At 35.5% G+C, this 19,366-nt stretch overlaps 2 protein-coding genes across 2 annotated transcripts; one reads left to right on the forward strand and one right to left on the reverse strand.

The window, feature by feature from the left end:
• Positions 1-556: 556 nt before the first annotated feature.
• On the forward strand, positions 557-3,105 carry LOC107601888 (pterin-4-alpha-carbinolamine dehydratase-like). The gene is made up of 4 exons (XM_016294236.1): positions 557-660; positions 2,004-2,135; positions 2,261-2,341; positions 2,682-3,105. The coding sequence occupies exons 1-4, from the start codon at positions 658-660 to the stop codon at positions 2,772-2,774; spliced, it is 309 nt and encodes a 102-aa protein (XP_016149722.1). The 5' UTR covers positions 557-657; the 3' UTR covers positions 2,775-3,105.
• A 979-nt stretch (positions 3,106-4,084) lies between these two features.
• On the reverse strand, positions 4,085-18,945 carry LOC107601887 (sphingosine-1-phosphate lyase 1-like). The gene is made up of 14 exons (XM_016294235.1): positions 18,758-18,945; positions 13,819-13,984; positions 12,440-12,507; positions 11,517-11,664; positions 10,115-10,194; positions 9,119-9,247; positions 8,481-8,569; positions 8,080-8,188; positions 7,888-7,986; positions 7,628-7,774; positions 7,127-7,365; positions 6,814-6,960; positions 6,268-6,388; positions 4,085-5,719 (listed from the first exon to the last, which is right to left on the reverse strand). The coding sequence occupies exons 1-14, from the start codon at positions 18,767-18,769 to the stop codon at positions 5,555-5,557; spliced, it is 1,719 nt and encodes a 572-aa protein (XP_016149721.1). The 5' UTR covers positions 18,770-18,945; the 3' UTR covers positions 4,085-5,554.
• Between the last annotated feature and the right edge of the window lie 421 nt (positions 18,946-19,366).

The following is a 19,366-nucleotide window of genomic DNA, read 5'->3' on the forward strand; positions in this document are numbered from 1 at the left end:
TCATAAAAGGCACAAATCACAATTATCTGTATCCGAAACATGTTATGTTTAGTGTATAAATGTAGAAAAGGGAATAACAGAAATGATCTTGATCAAATGAATCTTATCTTATCTTAGGAGAAAAAGCAAAGAGATAAAAGGGAAGATGCATGAGGACTTCTCATGTTTGTACTCTCTGTCATGTTAGGTGAGTGACCTGTGTTTGTGTGTGACCCTGGATGAATCTTTTCATTCAAGTGATATAATTTCCCGTTTTGCCGCATTCAGTCAGGTATTATCATTAAATGGCATGCATTTGTTTCCTGAACAGACGCTTGCTATTAGAAGTCATTGTTTTTTATCAGTCCTTTCATATGTGTCCAGTTTGCTCCTATTCCCTCTCTCTCAATCTCAAAAGTGATTCCCAAACACATTCCTACTTCGTTCAGGCTTTTGGCAGGGCAGCCGCAGCAGCAAGAAGGCCCGTATATTAATATTCAGTAGTGCGTACTGACGTTCCCTGGTGACTTTTCAAGAGCGTCCAATCACACAACTTAGTTAATATTCATGAGACGTCCCTTCACCGTAGTAGGATTGGTTATTTGCGCTGTGGAAACAGATTGAAATCCAGCTGCTTGCACGAGACCATATCAGCGCTGCACGCACAGCACCCACAACATGGTAAGAAAAACATATAAAAACCTTTTCAATTGTATTATTGTTATCGCACGTGGACTAACAACCACTTTGTGCATATCTCTCAAAGTTGCAAATAAATGCATTACACTGGCACAAACAAAATGCTTTAAATATATTGGAAATGGCTGCTGTTATTTTAATTTTTTACATTCATTTCTGACGTTTTGTTGTCCTATTACACGATTTCCATTAACTGTTTTTTTAAGACATAATCGAGTAAAGGATTTTTTTTTTGCCGATTCAAGGTTTTGCCATATAACACTGTTCTGGTAGATTTTAAAAGCACATTTTATAGTGCGCATGTTGTCAACACTGTTAATCATTTAATAGAACAATCATCAAGCTTTCGTGGTTTTACTTCGCTTTCTTCTCGATCCGTGTCTGTTCGTGCAGCAGCATTAGTTCAGCAGATTAGACTGTTGCTAAGAGACCTGTTGACATCAGCCAGCTTTATCAGTGTTGGAGCTTCATTATGACTGACATGTGTTTGCACAGGCGCTCTGTCGCAATATACTGATGGTTTAGTCAGGGACAATAGTGTGTGTGTGTGTGTGTGTGTGTGGATAGTACAAAGGAAAATGCTGACACAAATCAGCTTAATTTTCCTTTCATTCAATTAAAAGTGCACAACATTTCTAACAAAGTTTAGCACTGGCTTATATAGAAATTCTATATTTTCAAATTTTTTATAAATTTGAACGTCTTCTTGTAACAGACATGTGTTTGAAGCCCATGTAATCTTTACCGAAAGGGCAAGAGGGAAGAGTTAAGTAGCTGAGGAATTTCATTAGTCCAACCACCACAGGAATATAGTGAAAGCTCTTAAAATTGAAAATGCAAGTCATCATTGTTTCCATATGGGGTTCACAACAACCAATCACAGAGCTTTTTTCTGAAACATCCCCTTTGGAATGGTTGCTTAAAGAGTATAAGTGTTTAGAAAACGGTTTAAATGTTATGTGTTCTACAATGAAGTATTTTCAATATAATTATTATAATACTTATTTAAATAATATTTAAATCATTTATATTCATGCACACACAAATGATTAAAGTCAAGTGAAATTGTTATTAAAATGATTGTTATTTTAAGTAATATATTAAATAATATAAATGAACACATTGTAAACAACTTTTCACATGAGTAGTTTTAACTGTATTTTTTTTACTGTATATATACACACACCTACTACATTTTACTCCCAGAGATGGCATGATTTGAACTCTTTTTTTTTTTTCTTTCTTTTTTTTTTTACAAAGCACACAAAACCCACATACATAAAATTAAAGGATATTTTCTAATGAGAACTGTTTTAAACACTCAGGCTGGGAAGATCCAGACTCTTACTATGGAGGAGAGGGAGCACATCCTGCCCATGATGAGGAACGCTCAGTGGGTGGAGGTGGTGGGGAGAGATGCCATTTACAAAGAGTTCCTCTTCAAAGACTTCAACCAGGTAATAACCTCTTCCAAGCTATCCACTTCATCTAGTTATATACTTCACAATTCATATACATGCAGCTTGCATCATACTTTTATGTACTGTATGCACAATGCTAGGACATGCTCTTTCCCCATTAGGCTTTTGGGTTCATGTCCAGAGTAGCACTACAGGCTGAGAAAATGGATCATCACCCTGAATGGTTTAATGTGTATAATAAGGTAAATACATAATACGTTCATCAGTGTACCGTTTTTTAATACATTGAGGGTCATGGCTGTGATTGCAGTAATGTGTTTATTTTGAAAATATAATGTTAATTATAAACGATTGATATTTAGTATTCTTCTAAAAATGTAATTCAGAAAATAATTAATAAATAACATAGTACATTGTATAATTTAGAAGAATTTTTTTTTTTTTTACAAATACAAAAGAGACAAAGTTTCAGAGAAGAAACACATTACATTTTGAAAAACATGAACTGGTTAATTGTCAATAAGACTAGGAATGTGTATTAATTTAATTCTATTGAGCATCTGCTTGTTTTCTCTCTGGTAGGTTCAGATCACCCTCAGTACTCATGAATGTGGAGGACTCTCACAGCGTGACATAACACTTGCAACCTTTATAGATCAGGCCTCTGTCCTCTGAATGGACCCTGCTTGTCAGTTGACCTCTGTAGCCTGTAAAACCAAAAATATTGTAAAAAAGCTTCATTTACCACTGTTATCACCCTATCAGTTTTGACTGTGTGTAGTCTGCCTGTTACGCCTAATAATTTCCCAATAAGTATTAATGGAACAGTCAGGAGAAATTTCTTCTTTTTAAATCATTTTACATTCACACAATACATAAACGTACTACAGATCATAAATGAGAATTGCTAGCACACTAACGAGACCGGTCAAGCACTATTACCTTACTGTTTTCTATGGCTTAAAATCTTTTTTTAAAGTAAATATATGGTGCCTTTATTTCCATTTGATGTAATCCAGCGATGACATGGTTAGTGCCTCAGTGAATTGTATTAAACTGAATATTTGCCAACTTTGACACTGAGGTCAATGTATCATCTGTCAAAGCACTTGCAAAAAAACGCAAAAAAAAGAACACGGCCTCAAAACATGTTGAACTTGTGTAAACATATGGACTGATTTACATGAAATATGTTTTTGTAAATGTGCTCGAGAGTGACGAAGTTTGCACCTAATTGCATGCAGGTTTTCCAGGCATTGCATTATTTTCCATTTTGTAGTGCTGTTTTGCATGAACGACAGTTATGTTTTTGCATTTAAACGAGACGCAAAGGAAAAAAAATATATACTTTTAAAAAAATATTTATTTTTGGCATTTTGCCTTAGATATGACAGTGTAATTACAGGAAGTGAAGTGGGAGCAGGAAAGGTCCACCAGATCAAACTCAGGACGCCCACAGCACAACGGCAATGTTTGTCAGCATGCTGACCTCAAGGCTATCGGCGCCAAGAAATACACATCTTTTTTTACGCTTTTTAAAAGTAGAACTGTTAAATTGAACATCATGTTTTTAGAAAGCTGCAAAAGACAGAAGCTCAATGCATCTGTCAAGCACGTTTTCATAGAAAAATAATAAAAAGGTAGTGCAGTGAATGCAAAAACAAGTTCTGAGTGAACGGCCCCTTATTCAGTAAAACAGTGAAAAGTAAATCTATTGCGGACCAGCATATTTATTTCAAGACAAAGTTTATTGATTTATATATGAACAACAAAAACAGGACAAAATTGAAATGGATTGCATGATGTGGTAAGGGCCTAGTCCCTGAGGCTGATGTAGCTACTGTTAACCTAATAGCACACACCCTGATGTCAGTGGAAGGCATTTAGGTGAATGCTGTTAGTTTTATGCTTTATATAACCATAACCATAGAGGTCATGTAATGCTTCAAAAAATTCAGATCAAGGTGCCACAGTTTCAGTAGTTACAGTAATTACAGATTATTGCATAAAAACATTGAAATGCTTCATTTAGGAAAGTAGGGTAACTGTTTGAAGACATATCCACATCTATGTCCTAGCCTAAGGCATGTTACAGTTTTTGAGACTACACTACTACAGTGGTATACAGAAGAAAACTGTCCTACCGCCTACTTGAAGCAAACCAAAAAGAGGTTAAAAAAAGTACATGGAAATTACTGAATTAAAAAACACTCACTGAAATATGAGACATTATATTAGTGATTTAAAATATAAAACACAATTGTGGTCACAAATATTATGAGTGCTTAAGGGATTACACCGCTGACAAGATTTGGTGTGATGTTTCCATGGTACCATGTCATCACTTCCTCATATCACAGACTTCATGCACAAATTAATTTCCCTTCTTGCTGTTCCAGGCCTTAGCTATCATTCAGTTGAGTTAAGCTGGAACAAAGATCCCAAACAAATACAACACACAAAAGAACAAGTCATGAATCAAGGGGGTCTTTGACTCTCTGAAAACTGTTGTTAGTGAGTACCATAACCTGGAGCATGACATTGACTGATGATCAAAATGCCCACTTACGTGACATTTTTCAGGATTTGGATTTAAGGGAAACCAATAATGATTATGTGCACAATTTTGTTTTTTTAGATCTGAGGTAGATAGGGTGAAATGTGATAATTAAAAAACCCAAATGAATGGGAATTTGAACCTGGAAATATGGGTAAACTTCACAACCTGGTGGTTGGAATTGTTATTGATATAATTTTCCATAGGTAACTTAAAATTAGAGATATTTTCTCTTAAATAAGAATAATGTTTTGAAACTGGATCATCAAATCTATCCTCGTCATAGGGAATTTAAAATGAAATAAAATTAAACATTTGCTAGACAGGTTCACCTGTGCAGTACTGCCATCCTAAAGTGGTCTGTCATGTTTTCTATTGTGAAGGAGCTAATGGGAATATTGAAAATACTAACACCCATGGCTTATCCATGTTGATAGTATTATGGATTTTGGTCTAATCTGCATTATTTAATTCCTGGAAACAGCTTTTCAATAACATGTAAAATGCCAAATCAATGTGACAACATTATGCCCTGGTATCCTGAGGTTTAAGTGGCAGAAAACACTTCCAAAGATAATAGTGGAAATGCAATCAAACACATATGGTGTGCACTGGTCATAAAAATAAGAAATGTAAGAAATGAAAAAAGTAAAACTGCACTCACTGGTCACCAAAATTAAATGAATAAGTCGCAGACCCTTCATAGACTGATCAATATTTGGGCAGCTGTCTCTACAGCCTTACATACTGTTACTCCTTAGACACAAATCCCAAAAAGTCAGGTGACTATGGCTTATACATAAAATAGTTAGTTGTAGATAGATGACTTAATGAAGTAAATGAATGATTAGATTGTGGTGAACATCCCTTCAGCCAGCTATGGCCCCAACAGTCAATCTCAGTGTGCTTTGGAGTTGCCATTCAAGTGGTTCTTATGGTTTTTGTGGTGCTTGCTCTGTATCTTGGGCACCTCAGTGCTATAGAGGCAGTCCAAAAAGCCCTGTGAGACCTCAGCCACCATCGATCGGTCAGGAATGGACTGGGCCATGCCATAGATGGCTCCCTACAACATAAAGGGGAAGTTAATTCAGAGTTATTTCATTATGGTTTATCAGATGGGATTATACATGTACAAATAGGCCGAAGTGGACTAGAGTGCCAAGTAAGGATTTTACTCATCTGTGTTCTTATGTACAATAGCCTGACAAAAATAGCTATATATATATATATATATATATATATATATATATATATAAACTTGAAATGTGAAGTTCAACCAAAATGACAATTCTAAATAGAATTTGGTTGGACAAAATCAGTTTAAATGCATACATCTGTTAGAAGTGAATTTTGTCACTGTGTAGGAATGCAAACTTATTGTATTAATTAATACATTTATTCAAGTATGCATGCATTAAACTGATCAAAAGTGACAGTAAAGATCTTTACATTGAACATTCTATTCATGAAAGAACCCTAACTGTTACTTTATTTTTAATCAAATAAATGCAGGTTTGGTGAGCATAAGAAACTTTTGAACAACGTTTTTTTTGGGTTAACTTCATAGTGAAACTACAAGTGAATAGTATATTTAATGAGAAGGAAACTCACCATTCCTGTAGTCTTCTCTTTAGGATTCTTCATGATAATGGCTACTTCTCTCTTCACATCACTAATGAACTGCTCAGCTACACCAGGCTGTGTGTGCAGCATTGTGACACAAATATGGATGCTGAAAGAGAACAAAAGAGCCATGAACAATGATCTAAGGAACAACTTATCTGACCATTGCTTAAAATTGCTGCCTATACAGTGGGGAAAAAAAGTATTTAGTCAGCCACCAATTGTGCAAGTTCTCCCACTTAAAAAGATGAGAGAGGCCTGTAATTTTCATCATAGGTATACCTCAACTATGAGAGACAAAATGAGAAAAAAAATCCAGAAAATCACATTGTAGGATTTTTAAAGAATTTATTTGCAAATTATGGTGGAAAACAAGTATTTGGTCAATAACAAAATTTCATCTCAATCAAATAATACTGATCTATTTGAATTGTTCCTAACCTAACTACCTTTCCGTTTGTTTTAGAGATATTACATTAGTTTGCATAACCTGCACATTTCCACGTTGAACACATTTTGTTTTTTTAACCATACCTAGATGGAAACTGCAGTGTGTTGAGATTCCAGCCCTTTGAAGTCAGTGCATTAGATAAGCGAAAGATATCAAAAACATCGGAGCCTAGTGCCACCACAGACACTTCTGGGTCCCCGAATACAAACACCCCATCTATTTGACGGATTCTGTGGGAAGAGAGAGTTTTAAGATGTTGTTACAGTGCCCTTCCTGGCATGTAAATGTTACCTGCCATGCAAATTTACATTTACCACAGTTGATATACATTCAAAGCAACACCTTGGCTGTGTCTTTCATGTGTTATATTATAATTATATTAATATTAATACTGACCCTGCTTTGATTTTACGGGCAGTCTCAACGACTTTCTTGGTGGCCTCAACGTATCCCTTCTCACCCATGTGCATCATAGTAGCCCAACAGGCAGCAATTATGCCTCCAGGCCGAGAGCCAGCCATGGACGGAGATGCATAAATTCCTCCCTGCCAATTAGGTGCTACGAAATACTGGTAGTGGCGAAATTTCTTGTCACTGTAGAGCACCACCGAGGAACCTTTGGGAGCATAACCATACTGTGGGACAAAGACACTGATTTTAAAATAAAATCAACTTTGCATTTAATTTCATTAAGACATCTGGGCAGATAACAATACAAATGTTAGTATATTTAAATAAAAAAACACAGTAAAAATGGAAAAAAAGCATAATTTTCTGCAGCCATTACTCCAGTCTTTAGTGTCACATGACCCTTCAAAAATCATTCTAATATGCTGTTGTTTACAGCTGGAAACAGTTGTGTTTTATTAAAGTTATATAAAAAAAAAAACTTCTCACCTTATGTGTATCTGCTGAGATACTGGTCACACCTTTGACCCGGAAATCAAAAGGATCAAGTTTGAAACCCGCCTTTTCCATAAAAACTATTAGGAACCCTCCCAAGCATGCATCCACATGGAATGGGATGTTGTATTTTACTGCAAGCTAAAAGAATAAATTATATTTAATCATATTTAAAATACAGAATACATTGTAGATTAATTTATACTACAATATGGGCATTGGATTACATGCCCATCTGAATAAGCAAACATTACCTTCGCCACTTCTATTACAGGGTCCATAATTCCATGGGGGAAATGAGGAGCTGAACACACCAGCATTGCTGTGTTTCTAGAGATGGCCCTCCTCATTGCCTATGACCGAAAAAAAAAAGTAGTCATTTAAATTAGGTGAACATCAGGCTAGTCAATATTCACAGAAATGTGCCAAACCAGACACAGCACTACCTTCACATCGACTTTCATGGTCTTCTTGTCTAGGGGTATGTGAATGAGCTTCATCCCAAAATAATGTGCTGCTTTGTCAAACGCTGCATGGACACTCACTGGTGCAATACTAGTGCACAGACAAAACAAAATGACAAAAAATTACACAGTGGGATTGAATAAAACAACTGCCTTTAAGGTGCACTAATAAACACCAATTCTGTCAAGTAAAATAAAACAAAAAAACCTGAGTGCACTTTTAAATATAAAGTTGCACTGTTTATACGTCCCATGTAAATGAGTAGCCATTCATAGCATGTTTATATTGTTTACAGTGTGGGTTGACAACTACTGTAAATTGACCTAAACAGTATTTTGACTGCAGAGGCTGAATGTTTTGACTAGACTGAAATGATACTTACATCTCTGGGTGTTTAATGCCACGTTCATGAGCCATGTCTCTGTACGCCTTGCATGCCATCAGGATGCTTTCTGTTCCACCTGAAGTAACCTTTTCATGAAAGGAACACACAAAACAAATGGTTCGGTTTGAGTCAACAGAAGAAACTTGATGTTATACGATACAGTCTTATGATTTTTAAACAATGGACTGATAAATGAGCAAATGGAAATTCATTTGGGATTGACCAAAGCGACTCTCAAATTGTCCCAAACATAATGTTCAACAGCTTATGGGAGTGGATCAAAAACGGTCTAGGTTAATGAAATACTCAAGTCAAGCCGCTTTTCTTTTGTCGTGGAATAGTTGTAAAAAAATACTTAATTCTGCTGCTGTGTGAATGTAGTAAATGTATGCGACTCTCATAGCATTTTACAGATTCTTTTAAGGAGATATTTTTCAACATTTAGATATTATCTCAAGCGCAAACTGTATTAATAATATGCAAAAAAAAAAAACGTATTGCAAATGTGTTTACTGAGTGAGCAATGGGAAACGATGAGTATTTTACAAAATTGTGCAAATTAAATGACTTGATACATTTTTGGAACGTCACACAAATACATTGTTCCCTCAGGGAAGACAGTGAGAAGAACTGACTGTGCCACAGGAGTCTGGGCCTCCATTAAAGAGGGCACACGTCATCCGCACCACTTCTGCCTCCATCTTCCTAACCCCAGGGAACAGGTCTGGGTGGAGGGGGTTGGACCAGGCAAACTCCCCATATACCTGCAAATCAGAGGAACACAAAACAAAATCCAATAATTTTTTTTTGTATTATGAAGTCTCTGCTTGACTCAAAGATAAAGTGAAAATCAAAGCAAGTATTCCCCAACCCTGTTTGTCATATCAACCCACACCCCATCAAATAACACTTCTAGTCAGAAAGATTTTTTTTTTAAGAAATAAAGAAATTAACTATTAAGCATGAATGCATTCAATTAATCAAAAGTGACAGCAAATACATTTATAATGTTGCAAAAGATTTCTTTTTCAAATAAATGCTGTTCTTTTGAACTTTCTATTCATCAAAGAAAGAATCCAACAAATTTATCACATTTTCCACAAAAATATAAAGCAATGCAACGTTTTCAACATTAAACTACATTTTAAAATATATCAAAATAGAAAACAGCCATTGTACTGTAATAATATTATTTCACATGTTTTTGTTAATCAAACCAACCAAATGCAGCCTTAGTGAGCATAAGATTAAAACCTTTACCGACCCCAACCTTTTGAACAGTACTAATTATTTAATTAAATTAGATGTTATTCTGGATATAATTGATCTAATTTAATAATTACCGGTATCATTTCTAATTATTAATATCATCATTAAAGTCACTTTTTAAGAAAATCAATACTGTGGGTGAATCAAAGACACATCACTTATAAAACAAAGTTATAAAAACACTGCACACAATGTTTGCTTTCTTTTCTTGAAAAAGGAGCTGAATTATGAGATTAACCTTGATTATTTGATTTCATTTTTCTTCCAGTTTTATAGATAAACGCAAAATCAAAAGTACCCTCTGGAACACATATAGCCCTTGCTGGGATTTACTGATCTAATGATTTGCAAGGCCATTATACCTTCACCAGGAGATCTGTGAGCTTCTCATCCCCCCAGTAGACCGCGCCTGACACTTTGCCTTTTGCCCAGTCTACCTCACCTGAAATCATAAGTATGAAAAAATATTGAGGACAGAGCAATGGTGGGACACTGACTTCAAATACCATGTAAAACAGTGGCATTATACCCTAGTAGGGATGGGCATTCCAAGCAAAAATAATATTCGAAAATCGCTGGGTATTATTCGATTATTATTCGAAAATCACACCCCTCCCCCGCAAGCACGCACAAACCCCCAAACAGAGAGATGGGATTCACGCTTTCAATCTGTATGATAAACGGTTTAATTCAGAAGATAGGCTACCTTAACTCAAGCCATTGTAATGTGCTGAAACATTAATATAATAAACATAACCGAATGACGGCACTTATTAATATAACAGTCCGTCGATTAGCATAAATCAACTGCTCATAAGGCTAGGACATTTCCATTTCAAAAATGTAATCCCTAAAGGGAATAGATACAAGATGGGAGGAAAAATATACTTCAATATCTTCTGTCACAATTATATCATTGGGTAATTATACTGTGTATAAACTGCGGGCATCGGGAGCCGTTGTTAATATGTGGGGAATTGATATTGTTTATGAACGCGCGCTTGTTTTTTACTTTCACTTTCGAGATTCGCAATCACATATGGAGCAGCACTCGGCAGTACTTATCACACATTTGACAAGATTAGATGTTTGTCAGTGGTGCTCAGGATCTGCAAATCATTCGCCATCATCCTATCAGTCATTTCTCCTTACTCTGTTTAAGTGGTAACTAAGTGAAATGTTAACAGGCTACCGCTAGCAAGCGGCTAAACATGTCCCTTTAGTGGCTCCGTAGAACGCATTATTTGTTTACCGCGCCTTTCTGAATACGGATTCAGACACACATCTAACCCAGTCCGGGGGTGTTTATGGTCCGCACAGCACTCTTATTTGACATCGTCCCAAGTTACTGTAACCATTATATGCTACACAAGTCTTTTTTTATGCCACGCAAGTCTACAGTGTGCACGTGAGACAATGTGTTCTTCTGTTGTCTTTGACAGCTTTTAGGTGCGTTATTGGCAGCGCCACATAAATGCATCACCACGGAAAACATGGGGATATTTTTTTTAAGACAATAAATCACACAACCTATTCGATATTCTATAATTAAATCAACTAATCGAATATTCGAAAATTGTGACCCATCCCTATACCCTAGTAAACAAACTTGCTTACGAAGAAAGTGCACCCACACTGTAGGGCAAATTCAGTCGGAGAACATCTGGCGGAAAATTAAAGTTCTGTCTTATCCTCAAACCCTTTGGGCTTTTTCTTTTCCCCATTATAACAGATGGGAGTTAGGACAGGCTGCAGGTGACTCACTCAGTGTCTCATACTCCCTGATCTTGTCAAAGAGCTGTTTGTGGGTGAGGCCCTGTGCAGGCAGGAGTTTGGTGTAGCTCATGCCTTCCTTCAGCGTGCATAGACTCATTGACATATCATCCAATGCCTTGTTGAGCTGATTTTGAATCTGATGAGGGAAAGATTAGAGAAAACAAAGTGTCAAACTCTGAATATTTAATTAATACAAAAAGTAGAGGGAATAGAGGAATTGAAGGGAAAATCCAAACAATTACTGCATTGTTGATATAATATAACTTATTCATCCATTTGCATCTTTTAATGACTACAAATGTTCTAAGGCAGTGATTCTCAATCATTGGTTCGGGGCCCACTAGGGGGCCTCATCAAGCTTCTAAGGTAGCTGCAGGATGACTTAATTTAAATTATTTAAAAATAATCCAACTTGATTGAAACGCTAAAAACACATCATGGTGTAAAATGAGTATTTTCTTCTTATTATTTTTTAAAATTAATTTAAAACTATACTGCAAAAAAAACAAGCAACTTTAACAATTACAGAACATACCAGAGAAAATATTATAGCTTATATGAGCAGCTTTTGAATATTGTGTTGCACAATGGAGGTCTTGAAGTCAAAAAGATCCCCTGTTCTAATGGGTGTTTAGGTTGTAATGTTAAGATGGTTTTTGCATTCTAATAAATATTGTAAGACGAGAGATTCAAATCAACCTGCAGTTGGTTCTGACTTGAACCAGACATGTTGCGCTCTGTTCAGGTTAATGACACAATATAAACCCTGGAATAATCACAGGGCCATAATGTGAAAGTGTGTTAAAGGCTTAATTTCCTCTTCAGCATGACAGTGGTGACTTAATCATCGACCAGTGAGTCAGAAAGAGAAGTCTGAAGGAAGAAAGGGAAGTAGAAAACTTGATGCTTACTGTTGCTCCGATAAATGGGATTTTTCTGATGATTTTAAAGAACTGCTTCTTTACCCTTGACGTCAGACCTAGAAAACACGACACAATGAGCAAACTGCAGTGAAGACATGACATGAAATGTCTCTACGGCAAGACATTTTTCTAAATTTGAGTTGCTGTAAAAACATTCAAGCCATAAGACGGCTTGAGCATTTCAAACAATCTTTTATTTTCAACTGAGAGAAATGTACAAAATCTAAAGTTTGCCATATAAAATTAAACAAATGAGAGACCTCAGTCTAAATGTTTGGTTTTTCTCCCTCAGGTCATGTGAAACCATTGTTTCTGGATGATGACTCAACCATAACATGCAACGATAAAAAAAAAAGAAAAGGAGTCTAGGTCACCGGTAGCGAATGAAGCTTACAAGTGCCACAGACTTTGTTATTGTTCAAGTGGCCTTGACATTTTGCAACTTTGTTTTAAGACTTCCTGACTGATGAATAGCAAGAAAAGGACATCACTATTTACTTGCAATTAGTTTGCAACATTATGCTAGGTTTCATATTGTTTCATGGTGGAAAAGAAAACATTAGCTTATGACTGTGAAAAGACAATTGATAAAATCAACCATTATACTTTTCCAACAAATACATTATATTTTTCTCTCTTGACTCATGGAAAGATTTCTTCAAGATTACACTACCATTTAAAAACAACTGGGTTTTTTTTTCAAGAAATTATTACTTTTATTCCGCAGGGATGCATTTAAATTATTAAATTAAATGATCAAAAGTTACAGTAAAGATGTGTATATATTAACAAAAGATTTCCATTTCAAATAAATGCTTTTCTTTTGAACATTCTACTCAAAGCATCCTGAAAAAAAATGTATCACGGTTTCCACAAAAATATTGAGCAGCACAACTGTTTTCAACATTGAACTTCTTAAGCAACAAATCAGTATATTAGAATGATTTCTGAAGTAATGGAGTAATGACTGAATAGATTACATACATACATATATACACACACACACACACACACGTATAAATAAATAAATACAAATGCCTTTCTTCTTTTAAGTTATATTTATGGGCTTTTAATGTGATAGGACAGTAAAGAGGTTACAGGAAATCATTGGGCAGAGAGAATGGGACCACGAGACGGGAATTGAACTTGGGTCGCCACAAGAGCGGTTTAAAAATAGTTATATTAAATAGTATTGATCTTTCACAATATTACTGTTTTACTTTGTTTTTATCAAATAAATGAAGCCTTGATGAGCCTTAAAGAAACTTCTCTCAAAAAAAATGCGAAACAATTGTACCGATCTCAAACTTATGAATGATGTGTTTTAAACAAACAAACAAAAAAAAAACTGAGTGAATAGCACTTACTCTCTGGTTGGAAAAGGAAGCCCTTTAGCCACACTGCACCAAGTGTGGACAGCAAAGTGGTCGCAATGATCTGCCATGGCTCCAGACCAGCACACTGAGAATTCACGAAGCGCCGAGCCTCCTCTACGTACAGCAGCACCATCTCCTTATACACCTCCAAGGCACTCTGCATGAGGAAAGGAGAAATGTTACAGAAATAAACCCAATCTAATTTCTCATTTCTGGAAAACTTAAGCAGAAACCAACATATAGAAACCAAGAACTGGCTGCTTACCTGCCATTACAAGCCACATAAATCAATCAACAAGCACTGACAGAAGATTCAACAAACACCCTAATACTTAAATTCTTTAGGGTTAGGCTCTATTTGAAAAATACGTACAAAAATGTTGGCCCAGATTGGCATAAAGACAGCTAGTAGCAAATTAAAATCTCAATAAAATACATTCAAAATCACAATTAAATACTTACTATAGCAGACTGAGTCATACTTATTGTCTCAGGAGCTTGGATTCACTAATGACACTGTAAACTGTGGAAGCTGCAGTATGTCTAACTTCAGCCACAAGAAACAAGGAGAGCTTAGTAGATAACCATTTCACTCAATGAGATACTGTTCCTACTGGCCACACCTTATTCATTATGAGAAAAAAAACTGGCCATACAAAACTAAAAGGCTACCAGCTTAGACTTAAAATGGGCTTCTAAGGATATGGGAATCCTTAAAAAAAAAAACTAATTTAAGTCTATAATGAAGTCCATATCTATAAAGTTAGCTTGTGTCATTGAAAAAGGCAGTAAAATGCATATCTGGTAGATGCATTTCACAATCACTATTTTTTACAGCACAATGTGGTTTTGATGATAACAGCGCAGATTGTGTCCCAATAGCATCCCCATAACAGCACACATGAAATCTGGAGGTCAGCTGAACAAAGTCTTAGCTAACCATATTCGTGAGCATGTCAACTCCTCGTCATCTACAATGAATGAGCTTCTCATTTAGTCTTCAAAAGCCTGACTAAAAGATATAATTAGCATTTTGTTTAATTTGAGCATGTACAAAGCACTAGTTATGCTAAGAACCTTAAGTTATCTTGAATGTAGCCCAATAAATGAGGTGTAATTAGATTACTAGATGAATTAAACAAACTTATGAGGTATTCATTTTCAATCATTTTGTTAAAGTGGTCCTATTATGCTCTTTTACAAAGTCTTGAATTTGTTTTGGGGGTGTACTAGAACAAGCTCTCATACTAGGATGTTCGAAAAACACATTATTTTTCACATATTTTACATTATTACAACACCTCTCTCCCCAGTCTGGCATGAACGGCTCGAATAGTTCCTGTATCAAATGAAGGCCCGCCTTCTGAAATACGAAATGTGCTGTGATTGGTTAGCTGGGTCAGTGTGTGTTGTGATTGGCAGCACTCGGTGCCTGGTCGGGAAATGTCATGCCCCTAACCATATAGCCGCCTGCTAGCTTCAGTGTAAATATTGCGTCAAAATCAAATCAATTGGAGCGCGATTTAAATCTGGATGATTGTAATCACTCTAAGCTCGTCTGCCTTGGGAAAGTTAGCGTGTCTCTGACATAGTGATAACACTCGTTGCCTTCTCTAGTGCAGCTCAACCAGGTCTCATCCCATTCTTTTAAAAAGCATCATATGACCCCTTTAAATACAATATCTCCTTTTGAAGTGGACTTTGAGCTTTGTAACTTTGCAGATCTTTTTTTATGCTCAAACAGCAACATTACAGACTAACTAAAGTTGAAAAAGTGAAAAAGCATAATAGCACCCCTTTAAGGAGATAATGAATGAATCATGCAGAAGCAACACCCCCTAAATGGAGTTCTAAGTCCATGACAAGCTCTCCAACAGGTTTAGCAGGGTTTGCCAAATACAGCAGATTCAGAGGAGCAGGTAAACAGGTCATGTGAGCGAGCAAGTGAAACATTGACCAGGACTGAGGTGCATCACACGTTCAGGATCCAAATATAACAACAGTGTGAAATGTGGAACACGACTGCGCTGAAGTGAGATCTTTAAAGACAGCATCCCTATCAGTCTTATGTAACAAGATCTACAGACAGCTTCTCAGTGCATAACGTGCCATAAAATGCTGAGATTATGATATCTTGTGAAAGGGGCAAAAGGCAAGAAAAGAGACACATTGCAAAAGAGATTAACAGAAGTGCAGTGCACGTCTGCTATGTTGGAAAACATCTTCTAAACAGATACTTCTGACAGATAACATGACTGTGGTGGTAAAAGTTTCTAGAAAATAGGATGTCACCTCAAACTGCTAGCTTTCAGCTACTAGTGTACTGGATACAATCACACCCTCTCTAGCTGAGCTTTGATTATTTGTCCATTGTCGAGACAAAGAGCTCAAGTTTCCAATGGAAATGTTCAGATGTCTAAAGCAAGATCAGACAGAAAGTGCTATAGCAGCTCAGTCCATCTTTTAAAACTCTTAAGATCTACAGTAATGTATCCTGTAACTATGATAAAGGTTTTAGTAAATACACATTTTGGTGTGATTTTGATCTAAACAGCTAATAGTATATACAACTCCTTTTATCAATGTATTTGTCCACTACTATTCAAATGTTTGGGGTCATTTTTTTTTAAAGAAATTAATAAATTTTTTCAGCAAAATATGCTTTAAACTGATCAGTTTATAAAAAAATTTTTAATCCATTTTAAATAAATGCTGTTCTTTTGAATTTTCTATTCATCTAATAATTCTGAAAAAAAAACTAACAAAATGTATCACAGCTTGAACAAAAAAAAAAATAAAGATTTTTTTTATCATTGATGCTAATAAATGTTTCCTGAGCAGCACCAAATCAGCATATTAGGATCACATGACACTGAAGACTGGAGCAATGGGTGCTAAAAATTCAGCGTTGCCATCACAGGAATAAATTACATTTGAAAATAGTCAAATAGAAAACAGTTCTTTTAAATTTAACTAACAATTCATAATTTTTACTGCATTTTTGATCAAATACATGCATTCTGAGACTTAAATGCATACAATTTAAAAAAAATTATAAAAATCTTACTGACCCCAAAGTTTTGAACTATAGCAGGGCTCGACGCTTACTTTTCTTTTTAGGAGCACTTGTGCTCCTAACTTAAAAAATAAAACACATCTTCTAAACAGATACTTCTGACAGATAACATGACTGTGGTGGTAAAAGTTTCTAGAAAATAGGATGTCACCTCAAACTGCTAGCTTTCAGCTACTAGTGTACTGGATACAATCACACCCTCTCTAGCTGAGCTTTGATTATTTGTCCATTGTCGAGACAAAGAGCTCAAGTTTCCAATGGAAATGTTCAGATGTCTAAAGCAAGATCAGACAGAAAGTGCTATAGCAGCTCAGTCCATCTTTTAAAACTCTTAAGATCTACAGTAATGTATCCTGTAACATGTGACTATGATAAAGGTTTTAGTAAATACACATTTTGGTGTGATTTTGATCTAAACAGCTAATAGTATATACAACTCCTTTTATCAATGTATTTGTCCACTACTATTCAAATGTTTGGGGTCATTTTTTTTTTTTTTATTAATAAATTTTTTCAGCAAAATATGCTTTAAACTGATCGGTTTATAAAAAATGTTTTAATCCATTTTAAATAAATGCTGTTCTTTTGAATTTTCTATTCATCTAATAATTCTGAAAAAAAAAACTAACAATGTATCACAGCTTGAACAAAAAAAAAAACTTTTTTTTTTTTATCATTGATGCTAATAAATGTTTCCTGAGCAGCACCAAATCAGCATATTAGGATCACATGACACTGAAGACTGGAGCAATGGGTGCTAAAAATTCATCTTTGCCATCACAGGAATAAATTACATTTGAAAATAGTCAAATAGAAAAGAGTTCTTTTAAATTGAACTAACAATTCATAATTTTTACTGCATTTTTGATCAAATACATGCATTCTGAGACTTAAATGCATACAATTTAAAAAAATTATAAAAATCTTACTGACCCCAAAGTTTTGAACTATAGTGTATATTAAAGAAATATGTTGTACTGGATATAATTAAAAAGTCATCCAAGTCACAGTAAAAGTGAACCGTGACTGAGGCTGTCATTCCTTCTAAAATGTCCTTTGAGTTCCACAGAAGAAATAAAGTCCTGTAGGTTTGGATTGACATAAGGGGGGAGTATACAATGACTTTAATTTTCTCTATTTTAATTTTTGGGTGAACTATCCCTTTAATAATTCATTCACACACATTAAATCTCTCAGCACATCACATGAGCATCAGACTAGCACAGTCTGAACAGATGTTGCTGAACAGCAGTCAAAACAGATCTGGCCCCATTGTTAAGAATAGCACTTCCTCGGTGTTTGAGCCTGCCACAGGAAACCTTCTGATGAAAACATACACAATGAAACATACAATCTCCCTCTCTGCACCTGGTTGTTGCACACAGATGAACGATTATTACATGAAGGAAAAACAGTTTTATAATAGCTCTCACCTATATCACTTTAAAGTCTCCTTTACACATCACAGAAGACATAGGCTACACAAAATTTGACATAGCAGGACATGATCATAAACAGATATTGTTTATTTCCCTGTAACCAGTAAGAAATGTGTCTCTAATAAATTACACTTCAAATGGATAATCATCTTTCTACACGATAAAATCACCTGAATTCCCAGCACTGCACGGGAAAAATGTCATATCAGATCAAAGTATGGCTTATAGGTCTGATACACTGAAACATACAGTGTAAATGAAGTATGTTGACTAACAAAACAAAGTAAGAAAATACAATATGCTTTCTTTGTACAGTCGAAGCTTTCATTGTGACATAATTACATCATGTTTGGATAACTGGAACATACTATATTTAAAGCACAGCTGATTTCTAATTGACATTATGCCCACTCACCCTGTAGTCCATTTTGTTTGCCAAGGTTACACCCTGTCTGAAAAAGTCGTTTCTTCAACAGCTCTGGGAGAAACGGGGAAGACAGCCCGAAAGATCTTTGTTCGGCTTGTTGTGAGAGCGAATGCCCGTTGCATGACACAATCAGAGGAGCAAGCTTATATCAGGAAGTGCCGCGTGAGTAAAAGGGGACGAGATTTGCGTTCAGGCGTGTCGTCGCGTTCGCTGATCTTCAAACACTGCAAGCGTCCTTCATCACAGCGATTAGTCCAGCACACATGCTGTTAGTACATGTGAACCTCACAACGTCCTGACGATTCGCAGATTCGCCACAGTCACGTGCTATTTTTCAGGGCGGTCAGTATAAAGTTTCTTTTTTGATACATTTTGTAGTGACTTTGCGATAGTTCTAAGTTTATTGTATTATTATTATTATTATTATTATGGATTGTTACTGTTGTTGTTGTTGTTGTTGTTGATATATATTTAATTATTTATGTAGCCTATATTTTCATTTTATAAAAATTAAACGTTTTAAAAATCAGAAAGCCCCACAATTAAGATTTTTTAACTGTTAAAGAATGGGCAACATAGGAATCTTGATTCATATTC

This window comes from Sinocyclocheilus grahami, unplaced genomic scaffold (assembly GCF_001515645.1).
Source record: "Sinocyclocheilus grahami isolate Dianchi unplaced genomic scaffold, SAMN03320097.WGS_v1.1 scaffold313.1, whole genome shotgun sequence".
Classification (NCBI taxonomy): domain Eukaryota; kingdom Metazoa; phylum Chordata; class Actinopteri; order Cypriniformes; family Cyprinidae; genus Sinocyclocheilus; species Sinocyclocheilus grahami.